At 45.6% G+C, this 14,655-nt stretch overlaps 1 protein-coding gene across 4 annotated transcripts in view; it reads left to right on the top strand.

Moving 5' to 3' along the window:
• CFLAR (CASP8 and FADD like apoptosis regulator) overlaps positions 1 to 14,655 on the top strand; it is a 35,246-nt gene that overhangs the window by 3,419 nt on the left and 17,172 nt on the right. The window contains exons 1-3 of one of the 4 annotated variants that reach the window (XM_050916643.1): positions 2,409 to 2,427; positions 7,078 to 7,148; positions 7,661 to 8,258. In XM_050916643.1, the coding sequence (XP_050772600.1) occupies positions 7,966 to 8,258 (293 nt within the window). In that variant the 5' untranslated portion in view covers positions 2,409 to 2,427; positions 7,078 to 7,148; positions 7,661 to 7,965. Of the gene's footprint in view, positions 1 to 2,393; positions 2,428 to 7,077; positions 7,149 to 7,660; positions 8,259 to 14,655 lie in introns of those variants that run through there. The other 3 variants (XM_050916642.1, XM_050916644.1, XM_050916641.1) reach the window with 3 other exon arrangements.

Below are 14,655 nucleotides of genomic sequence, written 5' to 3'. Positions count from 1 at the left end.
GTCGACTTCGCTACCGCCGTTCGGGTTGGTGGAGTTCCGGGATCAATAGGAGCTCGTTTGGGGATCGATATATCGCGTCTAGATGAGATGCGATATATCGATCCCCGAGAAATCGATTGCTACTCGCTGATACGGCAGGTAGTGAAGACGTAGCCAGAGTTGCAGTATCTGATCTGAGATAGAGTTCATGGCCTTGGACTTCAAAGGCTCTATACACAGTGAGCGGCTCAGACAGTACAGGGAGATGACACAGCCATATAAGCAGGTCTGACATATTATTTTAAGTAATCCTGGGAAGACTGGGGCAGTTCCTGGCGACTGGAAGAAAACTAATGTTGGACCAGAATTTGAAAAGGGTGAACAGGATGACTCGGGCAACTAGAGGCCTGTCAGTCTGACATCAATCTTGGGCAAGATAATAGAACAGCTGGTATGGGACTTGATTAGTAAAGAATAAAAGGAGAGTAATGTAATTAATACCAATTAACCTGGGTTTATGGAAAATAGCTACTGTCAAACTAACTTTTTTGTGTGTGAGATTATAAATTTGGTTGATAAAGGTAATAGGGTTGATGTCATAGACTTCTGTAAGGCATTTGATTTGATACTACACAACATTTTGATTGAAAAACTAGAACTATATAAAATTAACATGGCACGTTAAATGGTTTAACTCGGGTGGGCAAACTATGGCCCATGGGCAGGATCCAGCCCTCCAGCCATTTTAATCCGGCCCTCAAGTGCTCGCTGGGGAGCAGGGTTTGGGGCAGCTCCACATGGCTCCTGGAAGCAGCAGCATGACTCCCCTCCAGCTCCTACACATAGAGGCAGCCAGGGCTCTCTGCTCTGCACGCTGCTCCCACCCCAAGCACTGCCCTCACAGCTCCCAGGGGTGGCACCTGCACATGGGGCAGGGTGCAGGGCCGCCTGGCCATGCCTCCACATAGGAGCCGCAGAAGGGACATGCTGCTGCTTCCAGGAGCTGCTTGAGGTAAGCACTACCCTGAGCCTACACCTCTGAGCCTCTCCACGCACCCTTGCCCCAGCCCTGATCCCTCTTGTGCTCTCCAAACCCCTCAATCCCAGCCCGGAGCACCCTCCTACACCCCAAACTCCTTACCCCGAGCCCCATCCCAGAGCTCGCATCCCGCTCCCTCTTCCCAGCGCAAAGCCTCCTCCCGCACACTGAACTCCTAATTTCTGGCCCCACCCCGGAGTCTGCACCCCCAACCAGAGCCCTCACCTCCTCCTATACCCCAATCCCAGTTTTGTGAGCATTCATGGTCTGCCATACAATTTCTATTCCCAGATGTGACCCTCAAGCCAGAAAGTTTGCCCACCCCTGGATTAACTGATAGGTCTCAAAATGTAACTGTAAATCACCATTGAACTAGTACATTCCTAGTGGGGTCCTGCTGGAATCGGTTCTTCGTCCTATGCTTTTTAACATTTTTATCAATGATAAACCTAGAAAACATGAAATCATCACTGATAAAATTTGCAGATAATACAAAAATCAGAGGCATGTTAAATAAGGAAGAGGACAGGTCGCTGATACAAAGCGATCAGGATTGTTTGTTTTCTTGGAACCAGATTTCCAATATGTGTTTTAATATGTCTAAGTGTAAATAAATATATACATTTAGGAACAAAGAATGCAAGCCATATTGACTGGAAGGGGGATTCTATCCTGGGAAGCAGTGACTCAGAAAAAGATTTGGTGGTCCATGTTATCACCTAGTCTGACTTCCTGTGTAACACAAACCATAGACATTCCCCAAAATAGTTCCTAGAGCAGAGCTTTTTAGAAAAATATCAAGTCTTGATTTTAAAATGGTCAGTGATGGAGAATCTACCACAACCCTGGGTAAGTTATTCCAGTGGTTAATTACTCTCACTGTTAAGTGTCTGCCTTGTTTCCAGTCTGAATTTGTCTAGCTTCAGCTTCCAGCCATGGACTGTTCTACCTTTCTCTGCGACATTGAAAAGTCCATTATCAAATATTTGTTCCCCATGTAGGTACTTATAGACTGTAATCAAGTCCCCCTCTAACCTTCTCATTGTTAAGCTGAATAGATTGAGCTCCTTTAGACTATCACTATAAGGCAGTTTTTCTAATCCTTTAATCATTCTTGTGACTCTTCTCTGAACTCTCTCCAATTTATCAACATTCCTTTTTAATTGTCAGCATCAGAACTGGACACAGTATTACAGCAGTGGTTGCACCAGAGCCAAATTCAGAGGTAAAATAACCTCTCTACTCATATTCAAAATTCTCCTGTTTATCCATCCAAGGATTGCATTAGCCTTTCTAGCCATAGTGTTGCACTGGGAGTTCATGCTCAATGATTATCCATCACAATCCCCAAATTGTTTGTGCAATTTTTTTTCAGAGTCACTGCTTCCCAGGATACATTGCTCCATCCTGTAAGTGTAGCCTGTATTGGTCCTAGATGTATACATTTACATTTAGCCATATTAAAACACATGTTGATTGCTTGTGTCCAGCTTACCAAATGATCTAGATCACTATGCATCATTGTATCACAGGGATCAGCAACTTTTGGCATGCGGCTCACCAGGGTAAGCACTCTGGCGGACCGGGCCGGTTTGTTTACCTGCTGAGTCCACAGGTTCAGCTGATCACAGCTCCCACTGGCTGCAGTTAGCTGCTCCAGGCCAATGGGGACGGCGGGAAGTGGTGGCCAGCACATCCTTCGGCCCACGCCGCTTCCCGCAGTAAATGTCGGGTTTTTTATTTAAATTAGCTTGAAGTACTGATCTGCAGTTTTGTGTGATGCACACGTGACAGACATTCTAGTAAATGTGGGAGTTCATGATGTAGAAATAGCGTAAAAAGCCATCTAAAGCAAATCTCAGAAGTATATGAATAATCCTTTTGCATGTTTGAAATCTGAGCTCTGTTGGGAAGTACCTTTTTAGTAAGCTTTAAAAATATATGTAGGCTAGGATCTTTCAAAAGAGACAAAGGGAACTAAATTCCCAGATCCCCTTGAAATTAAACGGGAGTTGGATACCAGATTCCCTTAGGCTCATTTGAAAATCCCACTTTTAGCTATTAAGAACGGTGGCTTTCAGAGGCAGGTACCATTGGTACCATCACCCCCTTGGCTGCTCTCTGTCATAAAAAAAATAAAATCACTGTGTTTCTTCCTTCCTCTATGGAATTCCCACAATTTTTTGGTTTTGGTTTGAAAAAAAAAAAACTGTGATAAACCTTTTTCCCTGATAGAGAATTGTACAAATCACTTTCTGGTGTATTGGGTGGGGGGATTCCTCAGCCCTCACTGAGATCTGAAGATGCCCCATCTCCTATGCCAACCCCTAAAAAACATTAGGTGTGGGTGTATGTTTGTTTATGAGTACAGTAGGTATGTCTGGGGGGTATGTATATTTGTGTGTGCGCACATTTATATAATGTAAAAATTAGAGGTGGTCAAAAATGCAAATTTTTGCCCCCAAATCCTGTGTTTGTCCAAAAAAAAAATTGGATATTCAGATTTTTTCAACCAGTTATAATAAAAAAAATTATCCCACACATTTGAAAATTCTGTTGAGAGAAAGCGGCAGCTTCCACTGAAATACAAGCATTTCTAGACTTGTGTGTTGTTTACTGGCCTAGGAGATCATCCATTTTTTACCTGTGCCACTGTGGTAGAGGCAGCCCTAGGGTTAATCTTCTCACCCCACTGTCAGCAAACAGAAATGAAACCGCTTGTGTTTCATTTCTCTGAGTTCCTGAATGGTGGACATGATGAGGAAAAGTGTAGTATTATGGTCTCCATTGTAGCTTTCAAAATGCAGTGCCATATTTAAGCATACCAGAGGCTTTGCAGGCAAGTGTTAGTGTTTCCTGGTATTGCACCATAGTGGAAATATTGTGGCCGTATATTTTCCCTACATGTTTACTCCTAGTGTAGTGTACGTATACAATGCTCTTATGAAGACATGAAGTATTGAGTGCTGATTTTCAGAGCAGTGGTTCCCAAGCTTTTTACAAAGGTAGCCTACCAGTTGCATTCTGTCTTTTTTGGGGACCTATTAGCACTGCCCCCCTTTTCAGCCCTCCAGTCCCTTGCTCCCCCTTCTCAGCCCTCTGCTCCCCTCTTCCTTCCCCTTCTCAGCCCAAGTTCTCTACTCAGCTCCACCCCGCCTGCTTGTGCTTACTCTCCCAGCCCTGCACTTTCTCTCTCTCTCTGGAAATGGGCCGTGATGGCTACCAGGCTCGCTGGCTCTGGCTGCTTCCTCCATGCTGCTGCCCAGATCCTGCTCCCCACACCTCTGCCTCCTACCAGGGGAAAGCGGGATCCAGGCATCAGCATCAGCACTGAGGAACTGGCCAGAGCTAGCAAGAGGACAGTTAGCACATTGTCCCTGCCCTGCATGTGCCTGGGAGGTGCTTCCTCTGTGCTGTCACCAGGATCCAGCTCCCCAAACCACTATCTGCTGCCAAGGGGAAGTGAGGTGGGTGGGGAAGGTGCCTCCGGAGCACGCGCGGGGCAAGGAGAAGTTGCTGACTATCTGTTAGCTCGCTTCAGGTGCTGCGCAAATCCCACTGCCCATCCCACTGCCTGCTGCCCAGGAAAAGTCAGAGCATGGGGGAGAGGGGATCTCCAGGGAACGCAGAATCCACCTAGACCAGGGGTGGGCAAACTTTTTGGCCTGAGGGACACATCTGGGAATAGAAGTTGTATGGCGAGCCATGAATGCTCACAAAACTGGAAATGGGGTGCAGGAGCAGGTGAGGGCTCCGGTTGGGCGGGGCGGGCTCTGGGGTGGGCCAGAAATGAAGAGTTCAGGGTGTGGGAGGGAGCTCTGGTTTGGGGTGGGGGAGTGGAATGCAGGGGGTGAGGGCTCTGGGGTGGTGCTGGGGATGAGGAATTTGAGGTGTAGGAGATTGCTCCAGGCTGGGATCAAGGGGTTCAGAGGGTGGGAGGGGGATCAGAGCTGGGGCAGGGGGTTGGGGTGTGAGAAGGGGTGCAGGCTCTGGCTGGGGGTGCGGGCTGTGGTGTGAGGTTGGGGATGAGAGGTTTGGGGTGCAGGAGGGTGCTCTGGGCTGAGATTGAGGAGTTTGGAGAGCAAGAGGGGGATCAGGGCAGTGACGCGTAGAGAGGCTCAGGGCAGTGCTTACCTCAAGTGGTTTCTGGAAGCAGCAGCATATCCCTTCTCTGGCTCCTATGCAGAGGCGTGGCCAGGCAGCTCTGCACGCTACCCCATCTGCAGGCGCCACCCCTGCAGCTCCCATTGGCTGCAATTCTCAGCCAGTGGGAGCGGTGCATGGGGTGGGGGAAGCATGCAGAGTGGAGCCACCTGGCTTCCCCAGTGTGTCGGAGCTGCAGAGTAGACATGCCACTGCTTCCGGGAACTGTGTGGAGTGGCCCCCAACCCTGCTTCCCACCTGGGTTTGGGAAACACTGTTTTAGAGGGTCTGAGCACTCAGTGCTCCCATTGATTTCAGTTGCAGTCCAGTGCTCAGCACACCTGGAACCTAAGGCTTTGTTGGGGATTGGGAACTTGATTATAAATAATTTAGATCTCATCTATACTGCAAAATGGAGCACTGTTTTAGCTTCGTTGTAACTGGATCTCCCAACAGGTGTTTGGCATTGTCTGTGTTAGTTTTTCTCCTCCAATTTCCCATTGCTGCTTCCACAGACAAAGGCCTTGGCTACACTGGCGCTTTACAGCGCTGCAACTTTCTCACTCAGGGCTGTGAAAAAAACACCCCCCTGAGCACAGGAAGTTACAGTGCTGCAAAGCGCCAGTGTAAACAATGCCCCAGTGCTGGGAGCATGGCTCCCAGCGCTGTAAGCTAATCCCCATGGGGAAGTGGAGTACCTGCAGTGCTGGGAGAGCTCTCTCCCAGTGCTGGCGCCGCGACCACACTCGCACTTCAAAACGCTGCCGCGAGAGCACTCCCGCGGCAGCGCTTTGGAGTTTCAAGTATAGCCAAGCCCAAAGTACCAGCAACCAATGGCATTGTAATACTTATGTCATCTAGGCCTTGATTAGTTCTTTGTAGTGGATTGGCTTGTGGGTTTAATTGGCCTTTATTTTTATTCGGGTATGAGATGTGAGGCATAGGCGTTTACACGAAAGAGATGTATTGTTTTTAACAAGGGTCTGCAAGTGAAGAAAATTGCTCCCAGATGAGTTGCTCTGATCTACTTTAAACTGGCTGGAAGAAATATATATTATCTGTTTGCCATTTGTGGAGCCATGACTTCCAGAGTCTGTGGCAAAGGACTAGAAAGCACAGCAGCAGCTTTTAAAAGGATAGGTAAAATTCTCAAAAGCAGTTAAGTGACTTAGGGCTTGGCTACACTCGAAACTCCAAAGCGCTGCTGCTGGAGCGCTCTCTCAGCAGCGCTTTGAAGCGCGAGTGTGGTCACGGTGCCAGCGCTGGGAGAGAGCTCTCCCAGCGCTGCATGTACTCCACATCCTCATGGGGATTAGCTTACAGCGCTGGGAGCCGCAGTCCCAGCGCTGGGGCACTGTTTACACTGGCGCTTTGCAGCGCTGTACCTTGTGCTCAGGGGGGTGTTTTTTCACACCCCTGAGCGCGAAAGTTGCAGCGCTGTAAAGCGCCAGTGTAGCCAAGGCCTCAGGCACCTAAGTCCTACTGACTTTCACTTCAGAGAAAAGTACATTTGAAAACAGCTATCTACCTAGGTAGGTACATAGTAATGGAATACATCACAAACACAATGCATTTATTCTCACCCTGTTCTTGTGGGGTAGTAAAGGCCTGTTACCCTATTTAATAGATGAGGAACTGAGACAGTGAGTAATGAAGACACTTGACCAAGAACTGTGTGGCAGGAACAGGAAAAAGGAACCCTGGTCTCCAGAAACTCAGTCCAGTTCCTTCACCAAAATGCTATTCTTACACTCTAAATATTGAAAATGATAATATGAAAATGATAATGATAAAATAAACAGATTAAAGAATAGGAAATGCAGGCTATTAAAAATGCAGCTTCAAAGATTTATTATAAGTTTGTGTTGGACTTCTTTTTAAGTAAAAGAAAAACCTTTTTAAAAACTCATTTACAGTGGACCCTCTCTAATTGGCACCAACAACTAAGAGAACCCACCATGGATTCCTGCATTTCATGAACTGAGCAGTAAGTGAGCCTGGTGTTTATTCTGATAAGCAAGGATAATATATCATAAAATGTACTTTGCTCCTCTGTTTTGATGAGTGTGCTTTGTTTAATGTATTTACACTAGTCCCTGGTATGCTAGTTAATATGTGCTGTGAATACTAGATAATGTTCTGTAGTACACTTTTAAAAAGTACTACTTAGTAACCAGTACTAAGTACTGTCTTAGTAACAAGAGACTTCACTACACCTCTTGGCTGTTAAACTTTTGCAGGAAATTGCACTGAGACTTTTTTCTTTGTTTCTTTTGTAAGAATGATTGGGTTTAGATTTTTTAAATTTATGGCTCTTAATTTTTCATGTTCTAAAACAACCTGAACACTCACTGTTCTCCTTTGTGGGCTGCTATTTTTTGTTTCACTTCCTTTGGAACTTACAGACTTGCGTAATTAATAGTGCTTTACTTAAATGGATCTTCCATTCTCTGCTGACACTGATTTATCATGTACTTTTTTTTTATTCATAATGAACAGCTCGGGGAACCCCTTCAAGAACACTGGATCTTTGTAAGTAGGATCAGCATTTTGACTGGAACTTGAACGCCTCAAAGATTGAAGTGGAGTAGGAACTTGGATGACTTGAAAGGTTGCTCAGTAAATCATCAATTCAAGCAGGGCCTGTTTCCCCCCGCCCCCAACAGAACTTCACTATTTAAAAACATCTGATTAAGATCAACAACCAACCACATGTTCTGTTGCAAATGGACTTCATGACATGTTGGCTTCCTGCTTAAAACACAAAAAGAGGGCAGATAAACTTAAAGGAACAGCAGCTTGTGATGACAAAGTGCCAAGTGCCAGCTGCCCTCATTCACCAGATTGAGCAGGAATTGGACGAAGATGAAAAGGAGATGATGTTTTTCCTGTGCCGGGATCTCGTTCCTGATTTATCTAATACAGACATCAGGGAGCTCCTGGGGGCGCTGAATGAGAAGGGAAAGCTGCTGTTGGGCTTGTCTGAGCTGTTATACAGAGTGAGGAGGTTTGACTTGCTGAGGAGGGCCCTGCGGACAGAGAGAACAGCAGTGGAGACTGATCTGGCGAGATATCCTAGAATGGTCTCTGATTACAGGTAATTTATCTGTTTCATTTTTCACGGGTGACTTTTTGTTGTTGTTTTACTATAAATTATGGGTGAAAGAATAGCAGAGAAGAGGATCACACAGCGGTATAGTAAAGATGGTCTCCAAAGTTTGGTCCCTACATGCAGCCTGCCGGTTTCTTAGAAGTAGTGGTGTTAAAAGTGTCTGGCTTCGTATTTAACAGAGGAGAACTATATGCATTAAACATAGGTACCTGTGTGATTTATATAGCTAGTGGGAAGAGCAGTGGGGATGTATAGATAGACAAGATCCTGTACAACATCACTGTATTTAGTGACCCCCATTCATCATTGTCAGTTAATTCAAAACCAGGCCACATAAACCTACCGTGCAGGATTGTCCCCAGCAGCATATCCTCCCAGTGCTTTGTCCTGTCTAGTTTTAAATGGTGTTAGTGAAGGGATTCCCTCCGCTTTCCTGGAAGACTCTTCCACAGACAAACACTTGCTCTGTCAGGAAGTTTGTCCTGCTATTCACCTGGTCTGACTTCAGCTTTTGTGGGTGTGGTGTGCTCATTGTTGAAGAGGAAATGCTGAAAACCCAGCTGGTTTGTTTATTAGAACAGTGCTTTTGCTAAGGGGGAATTCTTCTTACATACCATATACCCTCACTTTGGCTATGGTACGTACTAAGAGGAACCTTACCCCCAGCAGTGACTATCACATAGTCATTCTGAATGAAGGTGCCCAGGCTTTTGCCCAGAATGTCATTTTGGGATACTTTTTCCTGGTTTAATTCTTACTATATCCCTTGCAGCAACTCAGTTGCTGCATTAAGTAAAGCTCAACCTGCATCAATTACAGTGCATTAAAGGGTGCCAGAGTGCAGTTCTCACTGCACTCCCCACCTTCCTTCGAGGCAGCGACTAGCATTTCCATGATGCTTCAGACCCCAGCCATACTGAGGAATGAGACTCTTAAAGTCGTTCAGGAACCCATGAGTGCCATTGGGCAACATGTACTTAATCTGAGAGCAAAATCTCATTCCATGGGCAAGTTAGTGATAGGTAAGGGTGGTGTCATCTGATTTGTAAAAAATGTACAGAATCATAATTTCACCAGTGTCAATCTTTGCAGTGTGGCAGGGGTGACTCATTGCTCGACCCAACTTCCACCTCCTCGCATGGGTGGAAATTTTGATGACACGATGTCATTGGAATTGAATCAAGTTGGGCATCATTTGAAAGCCCTTTCTCTCACTAACACAATGGTACTAAATATGACATCGCTAGAACAATTATGTAGATAGATATTCAAGAAAATGTTTACAAATCAACACTTTCTTAATGATACTTTATCACAGGGACGCATTATCTACATAAAAAAGACATTGCTCTTTGGTAATCCTAGGGAAGTTAGCCTTGACATGTAGGACTGAAAATATTTATTCATCCAAGTCATCATCAGTGTTGCCTCTGTCTTAGGCAGTGGCTCTCTGTCTTTCCAGACTACTAGATCCCTTTCAAGGGTCAGATTTGTCTCGGGTAACCCCAAATTTCACCTCACTTAAAAACTGCTTGCTTACTTTTGTATTTTTATGTCTGATTTTGTATCACAGCACACTATTGCTGAAAATATGCTTACTGTCTCATTTTTACCTTATAATTATAAAAGAAATCAACTGGAATATAAATATTGTACTTACATTTCAGTGTATAGTATATAGAGCAGTATAAACAAGTCATTGTCTATACGAAATTTTAGTTTGTACTGACTTCACTAGGATTTTTTGTCTAGTGTATTGTAAAAGTAGACAAATAACTAGATGAGTTGATGTACCCCCGGAAGACCTCTGAATACCCCCAGGGGTACATGTACCCGTGGTTGAGAACCACTGGTCTAAGGCACCATTGCTAGAAAGGGTGTCACACTCATCCTTGTCTGTCCCACACTGGTTCATCTCTGCATAAGGCAGACTGCTTGTCAAATTTTTGCAGGGTGGTGAACATCTGGTCTTTGGACATGAGCATATGATTAGCTGAAGGATTGATTCAGGAGCATATGGTATTTCACACATAATTGTTGTGATCAGTCATCCTTCAAGTCCCATCCGTGCCCAATACAGGAGGGTAGTTTTGGATCACTCAGTCATTCTAGAGCCATTACATTGCTTGATAATTTGCCCCCTTGATAGCAGGTGTCAATACACATCTTGGTGGTGGCAATTTTTCTCCATTTGTCTGTTTGTTGGAAAAACATCTGCCAGCATAGCTCTACAAGTGTCATAATGTTGGTCTTGAAATGATGAACTCAGCATATGAACTCCACCAGGGGGCTTATGACCTCAACAGTCATTGTCTCAGCTGTTCTGAGCACCTTAAAAATGAGTGGAGCGACTTCAGAGGCTGAATAAATGCCTTCCAGTAAGATAATTTGAACTTTCCAGCCAACCTTCCAGTAATGTCACATCCTGAATGGTTGTGGAAACCTGGCAGAGCAGCAGCTTTTAATGGTCCAAGTGATAGGAACACATCTCTGAGGGATATACAGCGATTCTCTTCTCCCAGGAGCAGGCAGAGAAAACAGAATCTTGCAGAAGTCTCGGGTAATGTCTTTCAGAGAGCACTAGATCATCTGTGTCTTGTGTAAATATTCAGGGTTTAGTAGCATCTCTCTCTGGCTTTGATGGCATACAAGATAATTTTAGTGTCATCCTCATCAAGGGAACCATGAAGAAACGCCACTGAACAGTGCAAGGCAGCAGCTTCATTACACCTGCAATGACAAAATTCTTTGAGTAATTCTTCGCATGCTGTAGTACCTGCAAGGTATGCAGTGAGCTTGTCCTTTGGGCAAGTATGAGAGAGTAGCTTCTTCATTGTGACACTGGAGATGTTCACAGAATTAATGATTTTATACTGGACCAGTGCAATACTATGGAGTCTCTTCTTTGTGATAATATTTGTAACTGATGCCTCTGCATAGGTGTCAAAACACCAGGTGGACTTTGTCAAAGGTCCAGTGTTTTCTCTGTAGCCTCATTATGAAGTGTTCAGGCAAATCTTGGCAGATGTTAACAGTTTCCAGTTTACTGAGAGCTTGTGCCTCAGACATACCATTTGTAATTGCTATGCTGAAAGGCATCTGCTGATGTAAAGTACCAGACGTTGTCAGTATCTGCTGGCTTGGAAGACCATGGAAGATGTGCATTAGTATGCTTTTTGCCTGGTACATATGCATTGTTGCATCGATCATGGTACCATGGAGAACTTGCACTTTCCCAGAGTTTAACATAGATTAGCATCACACTGAGATCTGGATACGACCAGAAGAGAAAAAACAGTGACATGTCTGTGGTTAGCTCTGTAATAGTCCCTGCCACGCTGACTTTTTTCTTTGCTTTTGAGCACAGCTTTAGTCTGTTCTTCTTGATTGGATCCCATAGATTGATGAATCTTTAGATAATTCTTTGGATTTTGAAGGCTTTATACAAACCATGACCCAAAATAGCCATCTGACAGACATCTTTATGTATCTCATCACTGAACATTGCTTTTGCCATAACGTTAATGAGCTCCAGTCTGCCATACACAAAATGGGTTGCAAGTGAGAAAGCTCATCCAGTAGCTTTAAAATTGCCACCCCATGGCATTTAACAGCATCTAATGCAGTGGTCCCCAACCTATTTGTGGCCAGTAGCACATTCATGTTTTCAGAAGAATGTGGCGGGTGCCAACAATTTTTCAAGGCTTATTTTGTATTTGTACATTAAATAATACGAAAATCATCATATTTAATATTACATAATATATGAATCCAGAGAGAAGAGAGAAGCTGTGAGGACAGAGAAAACTGGCACCCATAGCCTGCAGCTCCAGAGTTCTCTGTCTCCAGCAGGCGCGGGGCTGCAGCTTGTCTCCCCTGCTGGGCACTAGGCAGGCCCCACGCCTGCTGGGAACAGAGAATACTGCACCTGCAGCCTGAGTTCTCTGTCCCCGTCAGGCGCGGGGCCGCGGCTTCTCTCCTGTGCTGGGCACTAGGCGGGCGCACATAAATGCCCCGGCTGGCGCCATGGCGGGGACCACTGATCTAATGCATCTCGATGGTACTTGGTTACTTCTGGGGAAGTCATCCCAGCCATGCTTAATGTTTTGTACAGTTTGCAATAGTAAAATCCATTTTTGTTTCTATTTCTTTTACCTTTTGATGCAACATACTACATACATTCTTGATGTAGCACTCGATGTGAACCCCAGTGTCATATGTGTGAGCATCTCTTCGGTCAGTGCACCCACTTAACTTTATTTTCCAAGCAACGTTCCTGCTAGAAGTGACTGCTTCATGCCGTTTCTCACCTGTCTCACGTGTTGAAACTGTGCTTAATGGGTACCATTGGGCTTCTGACTTGCTGCAGAAGGAGCAGGTGTTCTTGAAACACATAAGAACAGCCATACTGGGTCAGACCAAAGGTCCATCTAGCCCAGTATCCTGTCTTCCGACAGTGGCCAATGCCAAGTGCCCCAGAGGGAGTGAACAGAACAGGTAATCTTCAAGTGATCCATTACCTGTCTCCCATTCCCAGCTTCTGGCAATCAGAGGCTAGGGACACTATCCATGTGCATCCTGGCTAATAGTCATTGATGGACCTATCCTCCATTGCCATGGGATCTAGTATAAGGCAAGTCTCACCCACAGCTGGCACTTGTCCTGGCATCTTCAACTTTTTCCTGGTGCTCGATGTACTTCCTCTCTAGCATTGCCAAATTCAGTTTATAGGTGCACTTCTTATAGCATGCAAGGTACCACCAAGGATCATGTTTAACCAGGTCTTTTGCAGTGATAGTCTCCAAAAATTTGTAGACTAGCAGGTATCTTTCTCTCACCACTGATGCCTAAAAATGAGGAAGATCAAAGTAAAACAAAGTTTTTGTGGTAGATTACTTTGGGATTCTAATTGATTATGTAACGTATGTTACGTAACTCTGTGCATACTGTTTGCAGATGGATTCTAGTAATTTCTGGCTATATGCTGACATCTTAACCATTAAATTATTACAACTCTTTTGACATAATAAAGCTGATAATCAATCAATATCACTGAACTGCCTTTTTTTTTTAATTTAAACAGATGATGGAAAATCAGCTTGAAGAACTATTTCCATTTATCTGTAACAACCAATTATTTTTTTTACTATCATGTTCTGAGCATTTACCGATAACCCAGTACTGTCAGTCAAGGGCCACAACTAAAGTTTTTGTGTCGGCTGCATGTTTGAGAAGCCTGTGTTTAAATTGTAGTTCAAAATGTTTGAATATATATCTATGTTCTAGTTTGTCTTGTTTGGTACCGTTGTGTTCATGGGAGAAAGGGCTTTTGAGCAATACCCAACTCAACCCATTTCTGACTACGTTGTATTATCAAAATTTTCAGAGGATGTGGAGCTTGGGACCAGGTGGGCTGTGTGTCTCACATCTCGCCGCAGAGGATGACACCACTGAAATTATGAATTTGCAGATACTTACAAATCAAATAACACCTCCCTATCATTGACTCACCCTGGGAATTACACCTGCTCCAGACTACATAATTCTGATGTTCAGTTCTCCGGATGGGGTAGAATGTGTGTAGGAGGTGTATAGGGTTGCCAGGCATCCAGTTTTTGACCGGAACACCCGGATGGTACTGAGCAGGCCACTAAAAGTCTGGTTGGTGGTGCAGCAGGGCTAAGGCAGGCTCCCTACCCAGCTCCACACGGCTCCCGGAAGCAGCAGCATATCCCTCCGGCTCCTAGATACAGGCAGCCAGGGAGCTCCATGTGCTGCTCCTGTCCGTGGACAGGAACCTTGGCCAATGGGAGCTGTGGGGGCAGTGCCTGTGGGCGAAGGCAGCATGCAGAACCCCCTGGCTGCTTCTGTGCATAGGAGCCAGAGAGACATGCCAGCCGCTTCCCGGGAGTCACCTCAGGTAAGGGCCGCCTGGAGCCTGCAGCCCAATCCCCTGCCCCAGCCCCGAGTCCTCTTCTGTACTCAAACTCCCTCCCAGAGCCCACACCCTAACCCCCTGCCCCAGCCCCCTTCCACACCCAAACTCCTTCCCACAATCCGAACCTCTTGGCTCCAGCCTGGAGCCCCCATCTGTACTCCAAAATCCTCATCTCCAGCCCCACACCAAAGCCCACACCTCCAGCCAGAGCCCTCACACCTTCTTTTATCCCAACCCCCTGTCCCAGCCTGGAGCCTCTTCCCACACTCCGGAGCCCTCATTTCTGGTCCCACCCTGGAGCCTGCACCTCCTCTCACACCCCAACCCCTGCCCCAGCCCACTGAAAATAAGCAAGGGGCTGAGCACTTGAACACTCAAGGCCTTTTCCAGCAGGTCTCTCACCAAAGTGAAGACTCCAGGTGGGGTAATGTGCTCTCAGAGTGG

Source organism: Gopherus flavomarginatus, chromosome 10 (genome assembly GCF_025201925.1).
Source record: "Gopherus flavomarginatus isolate rGopFla2 chromosome 10, rGopFla2.mat.asm, whole genome shotgun sequence".
NCBI lineage: Eukaryota > Metazoa > Chordata > Testudines > Testudinidae > Gopherus > Gopherus flavomarginatus.
This window is presented reverse-complemented; position numbering and strand designations above follow the sequence as displayed.